Genomic DNA, 20243 nt, shown 5'->3' on the forward strand with positions numbered 1-20243 from the left:
GTGAAAATCTTTATGGATCTACACTGCCTAGCCCACATTCATCTTCAAAAGCGTCGATCTGACTCTCACCTTAGGTTAGAGGTCTTTTCAATGAAAACTTCTTGACCATTACCAATTTAAATACATCCAGGACAAATCACTCAAAAAGGTTCTGGAAGTCTCACTAGTTTTACAAATCAAGAGAAAGGAAGAGGGCTAGCATGTCTGCAAGTAGAGGGATGGATGTTTAAACATTCTGATTTTCCAGCTGCTTCTTCACGACATGAAGTTAATACTTGACTACATAAGCTTAAAAACAGTATTTACTACTTCTTAAACTCTTTCACGAAATGAAGACAAAAGAAGAATTCTAAATAAATATCTAGCCAGATTTAAAGTTGACATTTTAGAAAAACTGACCATTTTTGTCAACCTTAATACTTTCTAAATTTCATTACTGCTATCACTTCAAAACAATTCTCATTTTTTTTCTTTATCCTAAGCCAAGGTTTCCTCAACCTTAGCATTACTGGCATTCTGGGCCCAAATCTTTGTTATGAGAATGGATCTGTACACTGTAGGATAGTTAGCAGCATCCCTGGTTTCTATCACTAGATGGCAGTAACTCTCCCTGCCCCTACCTGTGACAACCAAAATGGCTCCAAAGATCTCTGTGGGCAAAATTACCCCCCATTAAGAACCACTGTCCTAAGGTAGGGAAAATACCTTAATTTCTTAATTTCTAATTTTATACCACTCATTAAACTTGCAGTACAGGGGCGCCTGGGTGTCTCAGTCAAGTGGCTGCCTTTGGCTCAGGTCATGGTCCCAGGGTCCTGGAATCGAGCCCCTCATCGGGCTCCCTGCTCAGCGGGGAGTCTGCTTCTCCCTCTCCCTCTGCTTGCCACTCCCCCTGCTTGTGCTCTCTCTCTCGCTCAAATAAATAAAATCTTTTAAAAAAAATTTAAATTAAAAAATAAACTTGTACTACAATGCCTTAAAATTAGCATATATTTCTATATCCCTTATCAAAAACTCCAAATCTAAATTATTTTGCATTCTACAAATTTTTAACATATTTAATGCGGTTTTTCTACTGTATTTAATTTTTTTCCCATCCACGGGAGAAACTGCTTCAATTATTCAGTAAGGTTGTGTATCTTCCCACACAATGTCTCTTCAGTTGACAATGCACTAACGTTTAAATTCAACCATAATGGAGGCAAAAGCCAAGTCTCACACTCTAGCAACCTGGGTTAGGAAGGTCAAGTAATCTATATGAACTCACATGAAACAATGGAACTTTGGGAAAGCATCCTGTTTAATTTTTGCCAAGTCTTTCAGAATTCCTATATAGACACTCATGTCATCTGTGAATAAAAATAGTTTTAGGTCTTCCTTCCCAGTCAGTAATACCTTTTACTTCCTCTTCTTATTCCATCAGCAAGGACTTCCAATACAATGTTGAGAAGTTAGAAGAGGGGACATCTTTCCTTTGTACCTGATCTTAGTGGAAAAGCTCCAAGTTTCTCACCATTAAGTAGGATATTAGCTCTAGGTTGTTTGTACATAGTCTTTACCAAGTTAAGAAAGTTCTCTTTTATTCCTAGTTTACTGACAGTTTTATCACAGATGGGCGCAGGATCTTGTTAAATGCCTTTTCTGTAGCTACTGATATTATCATGTGATTTTTCTTTTGTCAGTTTATTAACAGGATTACATTAACTGATTTCTGAATGCTGAACCCGCCTTGCATCCTTGGGATAAATCCCACTTGGTCATGGTGTGTAATTCTTTTTACACGTTTTTAGGTTTGATCTGCTAGTATTTTGTTGAAGAGGGTTCTATTTATCTTTAATCTGTGTCTGAATCTTTCAGGAGCATTACATATAAATCTTATAAACATACAGGTTATTAGACCATGTGTTCACAAAATACTTACAATTCTCCAGTTTCTTTTAATATAGTTCTTGAATGTTACTGAGGCACAAACTTTGATAACATTATCCTGGGACTTTTCCAGCAATGTTAAAAGCAAGAGTGGGTAGTTCTGATTTCCTTCTACAGATTCAAGAAACTTCTCAGCTGTAAAAGAATTTCCATGTTAGAAGATTTGACATTATAACCAAGTCCTTCCATTTTATATCTATGTAGATCTCTAATTAAAAGCATCAAAAAATCGGGGCGCCTCGGTGGCTCAGTCGGTTAAGCGTCTGCCTCCAGCTCAGGGTGTGATCCCAGGGTACTGGGATCGAGCCCCACATCGGGCTCCCCTACTCAGTGGGGAGCCTGCTTCTCCCTCTCCCTCTGCAGCTCCCCTTGCTTGTGCTCTCTCTGTGAAATAAAATCTTTAAATAAATAAATAAATGAATTAATGAATAAATAAATACAAGGCCCCTGAGTTAGGTAACTTGTCTAAGATCACACAGCTAGAAGATTTCATCACTGAGAAAGTTTTAGTCCAGTCCTTATTCTGTCACACTAGCCCTCAGTTTTCTTCTTGAACTAAACATTTCCAGTATGAGCAAAAAATTATTCGAAGATTTTACCCACATATTTTCAACTCCTACCACACTTAGGGATAAGAAGTCTCCTAGGTTTAGGGGTGCCTGGGTAGCTCAGTCAGTTAAGCATCTGACTCTTGATTTTGGCTCAGGTCATGATCTCAGGGTCATTAGATAGAGCCCTGTGCCAGGCTCTGCACTCAGTGGGGAGTCTGCTTGAGATTCTCTGCCCCTCCACCCAGCCCCTATGCACACGCTCCTTCTAAAATAAAGCCCCGCATCAGGCTCCCTGCTCATCAGGAGTCTGCTTCTCCCTCTCCCTCTGTGCTTGCGTGCTCACTCGCTCTCTCGTAAAATAAATAAAATATATATATATTTTTAAGACCTTATTCATTTGTCAGAGACAGAGAGCACAAGCAGGGGGAGCTGCAGGCAGAGGGAGAAGCAGGCTCCCTGCTGAGCAAGGAGCCTGATGCAGGACTCGATCCCAGGACCCTGGGATCATGACCTGAGCCACTCAGGCCTCCCTAAATAAAACCTTAAAAAAAAAAAAAGGAACTCTCCAAAGTTTACTGATCACACAAGTGAAGGTTTATAGCATGTCTTCATAAACTTCATTGAAAAGATCTGCCATTAGCATCTATTATTTTCTACAATATTATGATTTAATATCTCTCTTCTTTCTGAACTGAGTCCCAAGAGTTTGATACCCATCCTCAAATCTTCCCTGCTTTGTGTCCATCATATCTTTCTTAAAAGACGAGGAGGGCTAAACTGAAAAATGTTTTTCAGGAGAGGACACACTATGGTTTTGCAGGAGTCTGGAAGGCTTTGGTTGTTTCCTCTCAGTGGTTAGCACTGCACACAGGGCAACACACTAGATCCATGATCTGGGGGAAAGCCCATATAGATCGCCAGGTCTCTTTCTTAAATTGTAATCAATATCCTTAAAGAAGTCTCATGAGTTTAAGTCGAATTATTTCTGTCTGTGTTCATTTCCTTCAACTTGCTCACAGAATATTCACACAGACATGTTTCTACACACTCAAGTAGCCTCAAAAATGTCTTCCAGTTCATCTGGACCAGTCTCATCACAAAAACCAAGGGAGCATAGTGGTATCTGTACTACACATTTCAACCTCCAGATCATTTTCTAGAAACATTGAGTTGGTCTAGTACCAATCCCTGAGAAATGCTATGTTCATAACTCATTCATCAATTTATTCCTACACTCTGTCCTGAATTCATAAAACAGTAACACCCTTGCCTTACAAAGACAAAATTATTAAAAATAATTTTTAATAGACAGGGTTTGCAGAGGCTTTCTGGGAAAGTCTAAGAAGATTAGAGCCATTAATTTCCCTTCCTCCAAGAACACGTTACCTTTTTAAGCACTAATGAGAAAAGCCACAATTCTCCCTCTCAGAAATCACAAACTATTCTAGAATAGAATGGATGCATTAACATGTTTACAATTCTATTTATTATATATAATATATAACTGCAACACACACACACATCCACTTGTGTCTTTGTGGAGGCGTTCCAAAATCCTCTTTGTGAGCATGCACATTAGTAAGTTCTGAAGAAGCAGGCTGATACCTAGTTAATATGGCTCACATCGAGAATCATCAATTGGCTACCCACCCACAAGACACATCCGGCCCTCAGAAGGAGGGTTTGCTTGGTTTCATGGTATTTCAAATTATCATTTAAAAATGACGACACTTCACAGAAATGTCTTTTATTTTTCCAACAAAGCTGGAAATCTGATCTTGCAAAAGTGGTTTGAATCCCCCAGTTAGCTTGTTCTAAAGGCCCTTAACCAAGGCATATAAGTCACATGAAATTACCAATCCTCACTTCACCTGCCTCCCTCATTTTTACCTTCACATTTGAGTCCTGTGGGCATCTGAGTTTACAATTCTAAGCTACCACTAAAGTTTCTAACAGAAACTGGTCAAATACAGGAGGGAGGAACCCTAGGTCTTAAAACGTATTAATTAAATCAAACCCAACATGGGGATTAAGAGACTGCATCTCATTACCTAGTTTAATTCATTTAATCACTTTTTAAGCAATTAACTCTCATCTCTGTGCCCTAATTATTATATTTCTAAAACAGGCAGGTGTGGGGATTTTCAGAAAGGTGACAGGACAAAGCATTCTAAACATACTAGTACTTTTTAATCCCAGAAAATGCCAAGTAAAAGCTACTTTACTCAAAAAACAAAACCAAACCAAAAACACCCCAACATATGTTATAGCAGCTGTAAGCAGCCAACCACACACTTTACAGGTAGAGAATGAAAAACTATGCCCCAGAATCAAGTGTTAAATCTTTTTTTTTTTTTTTCAATTTACAAATACAGATAGATTATGCAAAGGTTTTCATCACCTGTCCTTAAAGAATAAATCAAACCACAAAACATTCTCTTTACCTGGACGTCTGATGGCAGGATCAGGATCAAGAGTTTTCTTTAAGTATTCTGTTAGTGTTTGCAAATTTGCATCACTGAGCTCCATTGCCAGAGAACCTAAAACAAAAAATGAGCTTTGGTAAATTGGTCACATTGGGATACAATGATTTACATAAAAGAATACTTTTATACTATGGGTCTTCCCCTCTCTGAAAGTCATCCATTTGTTATGTTTTAAGGTACGGGCTATAAGCCTGACTCAGCTGAGGCAAGGTTCCAGAAGATAAGATGGACTTTTCTGAGACAATGGTGAGCTAATTTTGAGATGAAGAAGAAAAACATACCAAAAAGCCAAAAAGAGGCACAGAAAAACAAAGGTGAAGAATTGATCAAAGTCACCACAAAGTTTATCAGATTTAATGCTAAAAAAAAAAAAGGGCAAACAAGGGGTTTAAAAAAAGACTCACTAGGAACTTTTTTTTGTTAAGGTCCACCATGAGAAATTACAATTTTAAGCAGTAAATAAGGATCCCATAAAGAGTTCTAAGATTAAAGAAACTAGAATAAATTTCTTTGTGTACAACATGCAATCACAAGGATTGACAAACCAGATGCTGAGAATTTGCACCTGGGGAGAGAATTCTGGGATTCAGAAGATGACAGCTGTGATTATGATTAAAAAGCAACTTTCGATAAGCAAATAAGATAATCAAGTAGGACTACATCAAACTAAAAAGCTTCTGCACAGGAGCGCCTGGGTGGCTCAGTCGGTTAAGCGTCTTGCCTTCGGCTCAGGTCATGATGCCAGGGTCCTGCTCAGCAGGGAGCCTGTTTCTCCCTCTCCTTTTGTTACTCCCCCTGCTTGTGCTCTCTCTCAAATAAATAAATCAAACCTTAAAAAAAAAGCTTCTGCACAGCAAAGGAAACCATCAACAAAATGAAAAATGTGGCCTACCAATGGAAGCTATTATTTGCAAATTATATATCTGATAAGAGGTTAATATCCAAAATATACTAAAAACCCACACAACTCAGGGCGCCTGGGTGGCTCATTTGGTTAAGCGACTGCCTTCGGCTTAGGTCATGATCCTGGAGTCCCAGGATCAAGTCCCGCATCGGGCTCCCTGCTCGGCAGGGAGTCTGCTTCTCCCTCTGACCCTCCCCCGTCTCATGCTCTCTCTATCTCATTCTCTCTCTCAAATAAATAAATAAAATCTTTTAAAAAATAAATAAATAAATAATAAAAAATAAAAAAAACCCCACACAACTCAAAAAGCAAAAAAATAAAAATTATATAAATATTTTTTTTATATATATAAATAAAATTTAAAAATGGGCAGAGGATTTGAACATTTTTCTGAGACATACAGATGGCCTACAGGTACATGCAAAGGTTCTCAACATCACTAACCATCAGGGAAATGCAAACCAAAACCACAATGAGACTTCACCTCATTCCTGTTAGAATGGCTGTCATCAAAAAGATAAGAAATAACAAGTGTTGGCAAGGATGTGCAGAAAAGGGAAAGCTTGTGCACTGACAGTGGGAATGTAAATTGGTGCAGTCATTATGGAAAACTGTGTGGAGGTTCCTCAAAAAATTAAAAACAGAACTACCATATGATCCAGAAATTCCACTTCTGGGGGTACCTGGGTGGCTCAGGTGGTTGAGTGTCGAACTCTTGGTTTTGACTCAAGTCTGGGTCCTGATCTCAGGGTCATGGGATCCAGCCCCGCCTCCAGCTCTGCGCTCAGCTGGGAGTGTGCTTGTTCCTCTCCCTCCACCTCTGCCCTCCCACCCCCCACTCCTGTCGCTGCATGCACACTCTCTCCCTCTCAAATAAATATGTAAAATCTTGGGGGCGCCTGGGTGGCTCAGTCGTTAAGCGTCTGCCTTCAGCTCGGGTCATGATTCCGGGGTCCTGGGATCGAGCCCCATGTCGGGCTCCCTGCTCTGTGGGGAGCCTGCTTCTCCCTGTCCCACTCCCCCTGCTTGTGTTTCCTCTCTCGCTGCGTCTCTGTCAAAATAAATAAATAAAATCTAAAAAAAAAAAAAAAATCTTGGGGCACCTGGGTGGCTCAGTCGGTTAAGCATCTGCCTTCGGCACGGGTCATGATCCCAGGGTCCTGGGATCGAGCCCCACAACAGGCTCCCTGCTCAGGGGGCGCCTGCTTCGCTCTCTCCCTCTGCAGCTCTACTCGTGCTCTCTCGGTTCGCTCTCAATTAGAAAGAAATTCCATTTCTGGTATTTATCCAAAGGAAATGAAAGCACAAACTCAAAAAGATATCTGTACCCATATGTTCACCGCATCATTACTTACAACAGCCCAGACATGGAAATAACCTTTATAAATGTTCACCAATGGATAAATGGATAAAAGAAACCGAATATGTGTACATAATGGAATATTATTCAGCCATAAAAAAGGGAGATCCTGCCACTTGTGACAAAATGGATGGACTTTTTTTAAAGTAGGCTCCATGCCCAATATGGACTTTTAACTCACAACCCCTCAGATCAAGAGTCACATGCTCTACTGACTGAGCCAGCCATATGCCCTGGAGGACCTTCAGGGCATTATGCTAAGTGAATTAAGTCAGAGAGAGACAAATACCATATGATCTCACTTATATGTAGAATTTAAAATTAAAACAAGGGGCGCCTGGGTGGCTCAGCTGGTTAAGCATCTGCCATCAGCTCGGGTCATGATTCTGGCATCCTGGGATCGAGCCCCATGTCGGGCTCCCTGCTCTGCGGGAGCCTGCTTCTCCCTCTTCCTGCCACTCCCCCTTCTTGTACTCTCTCTCTCTGCCAAATAAATAAATAAAATCTTAAAAAATAAAATTAAATTAAAACAAAAAAAACCCCCACACCAGAGCTCATAGATACAGAGAACCAATTGGTGGGGGGTTAGAGGTGCACGAAATGGGTGAAGGGGGTCAAAAGATACAAAATTCTAGTTATAAAGTAAGTAAGCCATGAGGATATAATGTACAGCACAGTGACTACAGTTAGTAATATAAGGGACACCTGGCTGGCTCAGTCAGAACACGCAACTCTTGATCTCAGGGTTATGAGTTCAAGCCCCATGTTGGGTGTGGAGCCTACTTTTAAAAAAAAAGTTCTGATGACCAAAAAAAAATCTGTAATTATGTGTAGTGATGGATATTAACTAGACTTACTGTGATCATTTCACAATATATACAATTATTATGTTGTACACCCAAACCTAATGGTAATATGTCAATTGTATCTTTATATCTCAATAAAGAAGCAACTACTTTATTAAATATTCAAAGCGTAAACAACACCAAACGTAAATCACAGAATACACTGCCATTGACCAAAAAAATTCACATCTAATATATTACAAATTAAAAGCTAAACATAAGTGACAACATAAAGCTAAGAAACACAGAAGAAATAGCACATATGTATAAATTACAAGAGTGTGCGCACACATCATTCCCCATAAACAAAAAATCTTGAGAACTCTATAAAATAGGACGTTGTGATCGCCGAGTTCTTGGTGAGTAGATAAAATTAAATGCAAAACAACAGAACTTTCTGGGGACAATAAAAATGGTCTAAAACCATGGTATGAGTATGGTGATGGATGCACAACTGTGTAAAATTAATGACACTTACCAAAAAGTACACTTAAAATGAATTCACAGTAAGTTATAGTTCAATAAAGCTATTTTTTAAAAACTGCACTTCTTTTTTTCAGAGAAAGAGAGGGTGGGGGAGAGGGAGAGAGAGAATCTTAAGCATGCACCACGCCCAGCACAAGCTGAAACAGGGCTTGATCTCATGACCCTGAGATCATGACCTGAACCAAAATCAAGAGTCAGGGGCTTAACCGAACCGAGCCACCCAGGCACCCCTAAAACTGCACTAGCTCCCAGGGAACCCAGGGAAATATAGCCTTCTCAGGGCAACCATGCACCAAACTTAATCTGGGGCTTCTATGACAAAGAAGAAAAAAAATTAAGTATGTAATAATTTTTGTAAAATGTAATAAAGCTAAGTGGAAAAAGCTCAAATACACCACAATTCAAATTATGTGAAAAATATTTAGGGGCACCAGGCTGGTTCAGTTGGTACAGCATGCAACTCTTTTTTTTTTTTTTTTTAAATTTTATTTATTTTTGAGAGAGAGAGAATGATAGAGAGAGAAAGAATGAGAGGGGGGAGGGTCAGAGGGAGAAGCAGACTCCCCGCCAAGCAGAGAGCCCCACATGGGACTCGATCCCGGGACTCCAGGATCATGACCTGAGCCGAAGGCAGTCACTTAACCGACTGAGCCACCCAGGCGCCCCAGCATGCAACTCTTGATCTTGGGAGTTTTAAGTTCGAGCCCCACATTGGGTACAGAGGTTACTTAAAAATAAAATCTTTAAAAAAATTTACACATACCACACTATATAGAAAAACTAAAAATACACTTCAAAATGTAAACAGCAGTAATGTCCATGTGATGAACAATGGACATTTTTGTTCTTTTCATATTCTTCTAGATTTTCCTAATACCCCACAACTACTGTATCACACTTGCAATCAGAAAGTTATTAAAATTTTATTTTATTTTTTAAGATTTTATTTATTTGAGAGAGTGAGAGAGCGAGCACAAGCCAGAGGGGAGAGACAGAGGGAGAAGCAGACTCCCTGCTGAGCAGGGAGCCTGGATGCAGGGCTCGATCCCAGGACCCTGGAATCATGACCTGAGCTGAAGGCAGACACAACCAACTGAGCCACCAAGGTGCCCCTTTTATTGTATTTTTAAAATGATTCTGTCAAAGGTAATTAAATTCAGGCTCTCAAAGGAGCTTACATATTAGCTGGAAGACAAGACACTTCAACTGCTATGCCAACTACAGACCCATAATCCCTTTCCTGCAGTTCTGAAATCCTAAAGTCTAAAACTGAAAGTTGTTGTTGTGTGTTTTTTTTTTTTTTTAAGCAGTCTCCACGCTCAGCATGGAGCCCAATGCTGGGCTTGAACTCACAACCCTGAGCTGAGATCAAGAGTCGACTGAGCCACCCAGGTGCCCCTGACAGGTTTGTTGTTGTTTTTTTAAAGTTTGTAACAAACTCATTCGGCAGCAAAACCTGGCCCAAACTGCCTGAGGCTATAAATAAAGTATCTCACTTAGTATATAAATTTGTTTTATTTAAGAAATACTAATGTGTTTGATTGCAGAGTGCTACCCCACACCCCTCAGGAATGTTGCATCCAAAAAGAAACCCTGAAACACATTTGTCCTCTGCAGTAGAGGTGCCAAATGAATCACAGACAGTAACTGAACAGCTAGGAAGTTAATAAGCGAGTCACTTGGCCTACATTTGCATGTGGGCCAAGATGTCCAAGAGGCTGTCTTTAGCTCAACTTGAAAGATACACAGAAGGGCACCTGGGTGGCTCAGTCAGTTAAGCATCTGCCATCAGCTCAGGTCATGATCCTGGAGTCCTGGGATCGAGCCCCATGCTGGGCTCCCTGCTCAGCAAGGAGTCTGCTTCTCCCTCTTCCCGTCCCCCTCCCACTTCCCTCACTCTTTCTCGCTCACTCTCTCAAAATGAATGAATAAAATATTAAAAATAAAAAAGAGGAAAGATACATAGAACTGGAAAGGCAAAGTAGAATGAAGACCCATCTCATACAAGAACTAGTGTGAGCAAAGTTAACAGACAGGAAGAGTACATAGCTCCTTTGGAGAATAAAGGAATTGGAGGCTAAGATCATATCATATAGGTTCCTCAATATTTAGCTGAAGAGTTTCATGATTTAGTGTACAATAGGAAGTCACCAAAGGTTTTTTGAAATGAGTCAAAACTTAATGAAAGTGGAGTAGATGAACTTTGGGCTGGCAATGTTTCCAGAATGGAGTTGAGAAGAACAGTGAAGATGTGTTAGGACACTTTTTTTTTTAAATGGGGGGGAAGGGCACAATGACAGATGTTTTGTATGGTTTATATCATTTCATATAATAACCATTTTATATACAAGGAGACTCAGAGAGATTAACTTGCCCCAAGTCACATAGTTAATAAAAATTAGATTCAACAGATCAGTCTGACTCTATAAAAGTCTACTCTCTTCCTACTAACCAAGGCTATCTCTCAGGGGGAAATAATAATGACAGGGGACTGAACTAGAGTGGAAACATTGGGGATAGCAAGAGAAAGGACATCTGGGGGGGGGGGGGGGGTTAGCTAACGCTATAGATAAGGGCTATAGCTAATACTATGCTTGTGCAGCATAACCCTCCACAGCCAGAAACTACAAACTTTTAAGGAGAATGATTTGTTTGAAACTATCCGTATTCTCCTTACTAGTCTTTTCCTTTAACTGGAAGATGTTTTTATCATAAGGGAAGCCAATATTCTTATTTAGGAGATTCCTCCACCTATCCATTCACTTCCTTTGACCCAGTGCAAACCACTCTATGGCATGAATATCAAGTACCACTCAAACATACACACAATTTATTGAGAGGCTACCCTTTCTGGGTTTTATATCAAAACTTTGGAAAACGCAGGGGTGCCTGGCTGGCAGGCGACTCTTGATCTTGTGGTTTTGAGTTGGATATAAAGATTTCTTAACAAAAAATTTTTTTTAAGATTTTTAAAAATTTTATTTTTAAGCAATCTCCACACCTAGCGTGGGTCTCAAACTCAACCCTGAGATCAAGAGTCACATGCTCCTCTGACTGAGCCAGCCAGCCAGCCCTTAAATATAAAATCTCAAAAAAAAAAAAAAAAAAGTTTGGAAAATGCTACACATTATATTCCCTTAAAGGTTTCAGGAACTCAAACAGTAAATTATCAGTTTAATGTTGTTTAATCCAGAGTTCCCCCCCCATTACTTGGCCACAGAACTACTTTATTATATAAAACTTCGGAAAGGGGTGCCTGGGTGGCTTAGTCAGTTAAGTGTCTGCCTTTGGTGCAGGTCATGATCCCAGCCTGGGATCAAGTCCTGTGTCAGGCTCCCTGCTCAGCGGGGGAGTCTGCTTCTCCCTCTCCCTCTGCCCCTGCTCGTGTGCTCTCTCTCTCTTGCTCACTCTCTCCCCCAAATGAATATTAAAAAACAAAGCAAAACAAAAACACTTTGGAAAGTAATGATTTAATCAATTCCTTTCCCATTCTTTGTGTTGATTGCTCAATCTGTTATGAAATCATGAAAGTTTGCTGTTGCCAAGCAAAATCATCTACATCAGTGTATGTAAGCTAAAAAAAACCCCAAAAAACCAAAAAACCCTTGTCTTTCTTTGCCACACAAATTTGTTCTACCTTTTGACATTTATTCAAGGCAGCATGTTAGAAACTGTGTGTATTGGGAGGATTACAGAGATTAATTGGATCTATTTTGAGGGTTTTTTTTTTAATATCCTTTATTTACTGATTTTTTAAGCAGGCTCTCATGACCCTGAGATCAACACCTGAGCCAACCAAGATCAAGAGTCCGACGCTTAACTGACTGAGCCATGCAGGAGCCCCTATTCTGTTGAATTTAATACACTCCTCAGTAATTCTGCATTTCACTAACTTTCTTTTTTTTTTTTTTTAAGATTTATTTATTTTAGGGACAGAAAGAGAGCGCGCATGCTTGTGAGCAGAGGAGGGGGCAGAGGGAAAGGAACAGAAAGAATCCTTAAGCAGATTCCTCACTGAGCTCGGAGCCCCACACAGGGCTTGATCCCAGGACCCTGAGATCATGTCGAGCAGAAATCAAGAACCAACGGCTCAATGGACTGAGCCACCCAGGCACCCAACTAACGTTCTTCATTATGTTCTTAAAGCACTATACATATCTCAGCTAAAATCTCTTATATTCCTCATAATTATCTATATTAAAAATCCAAACCCTTGGGGCGGCTCAGTTGGTTAAGTGACCGACTTGTGATACGGGCTCAGGTCACGATCTCATGGGTCATTAGATCGAGCCCCAAGTCGGGCTCCACAGCGGGGAGTTTGCTTGAGTTGCTTGAGATTTTCTCCCTCTACCCCTCCCCCCAAAGGTGTGCACTCTCTCTAGTGTGCACACTCTTTCTCTCTCTTTAAAATAAATCTTAAAAAAAAAAAAATTCTACTCTTTACCATGGTAGAGTCCCATGCAATCTGTAACCTGTCAACTTCATTTACCTTCTTTTGGCTTCTTTTTGGCTCTAAGTTCAAGCCACAAAAGCCTTCCCTCTGTTGCATGAACCAGCCAAGACAGTTCTCCATGCTGTAATAATGCTCTTCCTTCTAATTTGATATTGGGTATCATTTAGCTGTCAGCCCACTGTCAACTCCTCAAAAGGGCCTTCCACCATTATCATCTACCTTGTTCCCATTACACTATTAATAGCAGTAACCATCATCTGAATTATCTTTGATATACTTGTTATCCTTACTGTAAGCTCCTTATGGCAGGGACTTTGTATGTCTTGTCTCTGTAAGCCCAGGACTTTACCATTGCCTGGCACACAGGAGATACACAGTAAGCATTTGTTGAATGAACTAAAGGATGAGTCAATATGTCAGTCAACTAGCGAAAACAGGAGTTCCCAGTGTGTATTAGAGACTATTCTTTGAGGATCAGTTATGAGGAGCCCCAACTTAACATGGGAACTCTTACATCTGTAAGATAAACAAATGACAACTTACCCACCATAATTAATTTCTGTTCATTCAAAAGACTTTTTCAAGAAAGAAGTGAATTTGAAATTTGTCCTATATTACTGTTCATATATGCCAGTGCTTATACTTTTGTTTCAGGGCTTTGCACTTACTGTTCCACCTGCCTGAACAGCTCTGCCTCTGGAGAGCTGCCTGGCACTGCCCACTTCATTCAGATCTCTTTCCAGGGTTATCTCTTTTCAGAGATGCCTTCCTGGACCATCCTATCTAAAAGAGCACCCTCTTCAGTCACTCTCTATTCCTTTACTCTATTTTTCCAAGTTCCAAATTTCCAAATTTTATAAGGCATACTACTTTGCTTTCTTGTAGGGGCTTTGTTCACTTCAATCTCCCTAGAGCTTTACAATAGTGATAGGTACCTACTATGTATTTCTTGTACTATTTTCAAAAGCTGCACTCCCTTGATTGATTTTTTCCATCAAAAACTTTCCATCAGGGCGCCTGGGTGGCTCAGTTGGTTGAGCGACTGCCTTCGGCTCAGGTCATGATCCTGGAGTCCCAGGATCGAGTCCCGCATCGGGCTCCCTGCTCAGCGGGGAGTCTGCTTCTCCCTCTAACCCTCCTCCCTCTCATGTGCTCTCGCTCTCTCTCATTCTCTCTCTCAAATAAATAAATAAATAAAATCTTAAAAAAAAAAAAACTTTCCATCATTCTACACATTTGTTCTGGTCAACTGACTGTGACTACAGGAAAAGGTGGAGACAACTGATTCTAAGACCACATGATAGAATGACACTAAAATGACAAAGTTCCGGTACTAAGCAGGACTATTTGTAAGTTAAAAAAAAAAAAAAAAAAGGGGACTCATGGGGATATGTAAATATGCATGAAACAATCCCTGAAAGTCAAAATACTACACAGATCCTTGAGTTTAGTACTAATTAAGGAACTAAGTATCTGTCCCTTTTTGTATCTCCTTAGTGATAATGTCTAAAAAACCAAATGGTAGGGGTGTCTGGGTGGACCAGTCGGTTAAGTGTCTGCCTATGGTTCAGGTCATGATCTCAGGGTCCTGGGATCCAGCCCTGCTTCAGTCTCCCTGGTCAGCAGGGAGTCTGCTTCTCCCACTCCCTCTGCCCCCTCCCCCTACTCGTGTGTGTGGTGCTCTCTCTCCAATAAATAAATAAAATCTTTAAAAAAAATTGTAAGCTTAGCCCTGATTTGGGAAAGCATGACAAATCAGGTAACTTTAGAAAATACTCCACAGGTATTCACAATATATCGGCAAGATCAAGGTCTAATTAAGCTATCTAATTTGGCCACATGTGAAAGTACCAGGACTCTTTAAAATATTAGCAAAATGTAAATGTAGAAAGTGTTATTGATTTTAAAATAATGATTAAAACTAGAAATGTGAAATTCATTATTTTGCTTCTATATGAGATACGTTACTTTTTCCACAGATCTTTGGAAATCCCTACCAATTCAGTTAAAAAAGAAAACACATGTACCACAGTAAATCAGTGATGAGAGACTTATCTAAATTCCAAGTTCTTCTTGTTGAATGAATGGCTGGACCTAAGTCTAGCCTCTTCCCACAGGCCCTCAGTTATGGATGAAGACTTTTGGAATAAAAACTTTGCTTTCCAAGGCCATCTGACAGACATCTGTGACATAAGCTGATCCAAGATCTGTGCCTTTTCCTTAGATATTTCCTCCACATTAGAGAACCATTCCTGAGTCCTTACATCTGGGGAAAGGGAAAGAGATCCAATGAATGAAAACTATCTGGCACACACATATCAAGAACATACCCCAACACCTCAACCCCCCTCCCTGCTTTCTAATCACAGGAATAGACCACTTAGAACCAAATCCAAACTGTACATTGTCTACAAAGCCCTATATGATCTGGCCCCTGGATACCTCTCCTTTCTTCATACACTACAGTAGCAAGCTGGATTTTCCTCCAATATTCCAATATTCTAAGTCCATTCCTGTCCTCAAGTCTTTGTACTTACTTTCTATTCCCTCTGCCTGCAATGCTCTGTCCCCCCAACCTTCCATGGCTGATCTCAGCTCAAAAGTCACCTCTCCAGAGAAGCCTTTTCTTTTTTTTAAGAGAGGGGGAGGGAGAGAGAGGGAGGGACAGAGAGAGAATCCTAAGCAAACTCTACACCTAGCACAGAGCCCAATATGGGACTCCATCTCACAACCTTGAGATCATGACCTGAGCTGAAATCAAGTTGGACCCTTAACGGACTGAGCCATTCAGGTGCCCCCAGAGAAGCCTTCATCTGTCACATCGGCTCTGTCACTTGTCACTATCTGAAATTATCTAATTCATTTATTTGTATTACTGTTTCTTTCTCCCATTAGCATATAAGCTCCCCAAGGGAAAGGACCTTGTCCATTTTTATTTCTTCACTGTATTCCCAGATATTAAGTGGATGCTCTATAGTTATTAAATGAAGGAACAAATTAACTCCAAAGCTAGAGCACTGCTCTCAAACACATCCGATCCTCTATAGGAAACCTTCTGTCCCAGCCCCCAAGTAGCAGAAATCAAAGTAACCAGATGGGAAGAGAAAACTCCCTTGCATTGATAGAAAGAAGTCAAAGTGTCTTGGAGGGATAAGGTCAATCAAGAGTCCCAGGAATTGTGCAGAAAGTGGAGACACACACACAGGTTAAAAATTCAACTATGGGGAGGGGGCTCAGGAGAAGAGAAAAGAACACAGGTGGGGCGCCTGGGTGGCTCAGTGGTTAAGCGTCTGCCTTTGGCTCAGGTCATGATCCCAGGGCCTGGGATGGAGCCCCGCATCGGGCTCCCTGCTCCGCGGGAAGCCTGCTTCTCCCTCTCCCACTCCCCCTGCTTGTGTTCCCTCTCTTACTGTGTCTCTCTCTGCCAAATAAATAAATAAAATCTTAAAAAAAAAAAAAAAAAGAACACAGGTGGGATCCAAGAGTAGTAAAAAGCACCCCCCCCATGCCTCCAAGGAATAACAACACTTGGGCATCTACCACGTGGTAAGCACTCATCACCAGAATATAGCAGTAAACAAGACAGGCAAGGTCCTTGCTCTTGAAGTTTACAACCCAGCAGTTGAGAAAGACAATGAACAACTCTAATTCTAGTTAATAGTAAATGCTATTAAGTAAAAAGCTGAAAGAAATAAGTCCTCAGAGAAGTTGGTCAAAGCTGTAAGGGACATGAAACTTAAAGGACAGGGAGCCAGCCTTGCAAAGTTCTGATGTTGATAATTTCCAAGCAAACGAAAGGCACGTCCAAACGCTCTATGGTGGGCACGAACTTGGAACATTTAAGAAAACAAAGTCAGCAGTATGGCTACAGTGGCTAAGGAGAAGAGACGGGTGGAAGAGGCAGACAATGGTCACTTCGGGTAGGACTTTGTAAACCACGGTAATAACTCCGTGGATCCTCACAGCCACTTTGCGAGGCAGATTGTTTTCAACCCCACTTGCGGATAAGGAAATGGGGAGACTCCGAGGGATGAAGAGACGAGCCCTAACCTGCACTCCCAGGGAGGCCGACTCTGGAGCGAACCCAGGCCTTCTAATTCCAAAGCTCATGCTCCGAACTACCACACTCTCGCGTCTCCCCCAAGAGCGAGACCCTACATTCCTGGGCAGGTGCATGGACTAGAATGTAATCCTCACACAACTCAGCAAAGTGAGATCACGATGCCCATTTACAGTCGGGGAGACTGAAGCACAGGGAGGTTAAAGGTCCCCCTTCCAATCAGAGCGTGAGTCCCGGGGAAGAGGCCGTCTGGGCGGCAGCCGGCTCCGGCTCCGGCCCCGCAGCCCCGCCGCCCCGCCGGACAGGCCTCGCCACTGCACTCCGCTCACGTTGCGGGTGGCCCGGCGCGACGAGGACGGACGCGCGGGCGCGACCAATGAGAGGTGGCCTTCCCGAGCTGCCCGGCGGCGGCGCGGCCAATCCGCGCGGCGCTGGGGGGGGGGAAGGGGCGGGCGCTCGGGCGGCTCGCGTTAGGCCGCGCCTCGGGGGCCCTCGCCCCTCACAGGCCCCGGGGCCGCTGGGCTTGGGCCTGAGGCCTGGCACGCCGCGAGGTGAGGCGCGACCCGTCCGTGCAGGCAAAGACCTCGCCCGAGGGCGCCGCCCGAAGCACGGGCTCAAATTCCGCTCTCGCCCAGAGGCGCGTTCTTTGCTTCCCAGCGAAGTGTCAGAAACGTCGCATCCCTCCCCCAGCGGGGTCCCAAGAGACCACCCTGCCAGGCCCTGCACGCCCCGCGCCTCACCTCTTGGGGATACGGGAACGGAGAAGGGAATCTCAGCCGCGAACTGTAGCCGGCACTACCCACCCCTGCTGCCGCTCCGCCTCACATTCAAACCCCGGCAAAATGGCGCGGCGGCGAGGCTGCGGCCCGGGCGCATGCGTGAGCCGGGAAGAGGCGAGGGGCGGGACCAGGAGCGCTCAGGCCCCACCCAAGCTCGGATGGCCAATCGCGACCGGCTCTGTGTTTGCGCTGACGTCACAAGCGACAATGCCCTTTGGCTCAGACCGCGGCTTGGGGCACCACAATCCCCATTTTCCTGAGAACGGGCAGGGGTTCAGCGAGTGGCCGCCGGAGTGCGACCTAGTCTGATGTAGGGCTGCAGTGAGGCACGTAGTAGGTCTTCTATAACTGTTGAACGAACTGCTCAAAGTCAGGTCCATAGCCTCTCAGACCGAGGAGAACTTTCCGCTCCTCGCAGAGCGCAGGTTTTAGAGGAAGAGGCGGAATACACGAAATCATTTCAGATCTTGATAAGCGCTACGACGAGAAAACATAAAACAGGGTGATATGACAGGCAGTGACTTGGAAGGTCATTGATTGGTCAGAGAAGACCTCTGAACAAGTGACACTTGACCTCAATTTCAACAAGGAGACAGCTGTGTCAAGATCCTCCCGGAGAGCATTCCAGGAGGAGGGGATGCCAACAGCCTGGGCTCTGAGGCGGGAGTGAGCTGGGCTGGGGCTTAATGAAGCGCGGAGAGGCAGGAGATGAAGTTAGGCCAGCAGGGGCCCGATGATATAGGCGTCATAAGCCCTGTTTAGACTAGGTCTCACTCTCACGTGCATCCATTAGGGGAAGGCCACCAAATCTACACTTTAAGAGGCCCACCAGTTGCTGTGTGGAGATGGACTGTATGGGGGTGGGGGCGAAGAACTTGAAGCAGGGAGCCTGGAGGCATTCAGAAGAGAGACGTGGTGGCTCGGAACTCAGGTGAGTAGCAGCGCATATGGAGACAAGTGGACAGCTTCAGGATGTACTATAGAGGTGGAGCCTGTAGGATCTTATGATCCATAGAGTGTGACAATGGACAGGAAGCAAAGAGGACTTAGGGAAATCCCAGCTCTCAGTGTCAGCCACCAGCAGGCTGAGGCTCAGCTGTTTCAGAGCGCATCCCTTGCAATTGCTAGCTTGCTACTCTGGGGACTGAAAGGCATGTATTTGGTTATCACTGGAGGAAACAAATATTATAAGAACACAGAATTATATAGGCACTGAGACCTGCAGAACTCTCAGCATATAATGACTCTGTTCAAACCTCTGCAGTAAGAGATGACCAAATTTGAACATGGCTTCTAGCAGCAGCATAAGGCCATGACCCTAGGATGACCCCAGTGTCCCCCACCCCAACACACACACACACAAACACACACACACACACACACACACACACACACACATGCTTGAGAAAGTTCAATGCTTGAGAAAGTTCAATGCTGCCAGGAGAATTTACTGTTTGTTCTAGCCAACACCTGGGTATAGGCCCCAACCTCCCTTCCTTAGAGCATTTACTAAAAAGGACTTACAATTGTGGATCTTTCTTCTGTCCCTCTGAGATGTATATGTATCTCCTGCAGTTCAGGAGTGTCTTTCTCAATGACCTGAAAGCCATTCCTTTGAAATATAATCATCAAGAAGGTGAGGCCTGTTTCTCGGTCTCTGTGCGCAGATGGGAGCCTAACCCTGATAATTGCTAGCTAGCAGACATAGTGAGCCTGATGACATTTACACCGACCAACGCTTTAAGTTTTCACCTGGGCCCTCACTCTCCAACTCCCACATTCACCTTTAAAATGCCAAATCAGGGACGCCTGGGTGGCTCAGTCAGTTAAGCGGCAGACTTCAGCTCGTGTCATGATCCCAGGGTCCTGGAATCAGGTCCCACATCTGGCTCCCTGCTCAGCCAGGAGCCTGCTTCTCCCTCTCCCACTCCCCCTGCTTGTGTTCCTCTCTCACTTCTCTCCCTCTGCCTCTGTCTGTGGCTCCCCCTGCTTGTGTGAGCGCACACTCTCTCTCTCTGACAAATAAATAAATAAAATCTTTTTAAAAATAAATAAAAAAATAAAATGCCCAATCAGGGGTGCCTGGGTGGCTCAGTCAGTTAAGCCTCTGACTCTTGGTTTCAGTTTAGATCATGATCTCAGGGTCATGCCTGGCTCCACGCTCAGTGGGGAGTCTGCTTGAGATTCCCTCTCCCTTTGCCACGCACATGCTCTCTCTCTCAAAATGAATAAATAAAATCTTAAAAAATAAAATAAAATGCCCAATCACCTCTGCACAGTCGGAATCAACTCTCTCCCCCACTGTGAGTAGTTTCTGAATAAAATCTGTTTTTACTGCTTTAACAATGTCTGACTTTGTTTATCTTTGACAGCACCCTGGCTATGAACAT

At 42.9% G+C, this 20243-nt stretch overlaps 1 protein-coding gene across 2 annotated transcripts in view; it reads right to left on the reverse strand.

The window, feature by feature from the left end:
* The window catches only part of CSE1L (chromosome segregation 1 like), a 42825-nt gene extending 24871 nt beyond the window's left edge, over positions 1-17954 (reverse strand). The window contains exons 1-4 of one of the 2 annotated variants that reach the window (XM_032387802.1): positions 17815-17947; positions 15042-15280; positions 4925-5020; positions 1922-2064 (exon numbers count right to left, since the gene is read on the reverse strand). In XM_032387802.1, coding sequence (XP_032243693.1) covers positions 1922-2064; positions 4925-5009 — 228 coding nt within the window. In that variant the 5' untranslated portion in view covers positions 5010-5020; positions 15042-15280; positions 17815-17947. Of the gene's footprint in view, positions 1-1921; positions 2065-4924; positions 5021-15041; positions 15281-17814 lie in introns of both variants that reach the window. The other variant, XM_032387801.1, reaches the window with a different exon arrangement.
* Between the last annotated feature and the right edge of the window lie 2289 nt (positions 17955-20243).

The sequence above is a fragment of the Phoca vitulina genome, unplaced genomic scaffold, assembly GCF_004348235.1.
Source record: "Phoca vitulina isolate PV1807 unplaced genomic scaffold, GSC_HSeal_1.0 scaffold50, whole genome shotgun sequence".
NCBI lineage: Eukaryota > Metazoa > Chordata > Mammalia > Carnivora > Phocidae > Phoca > Phoca vitulina.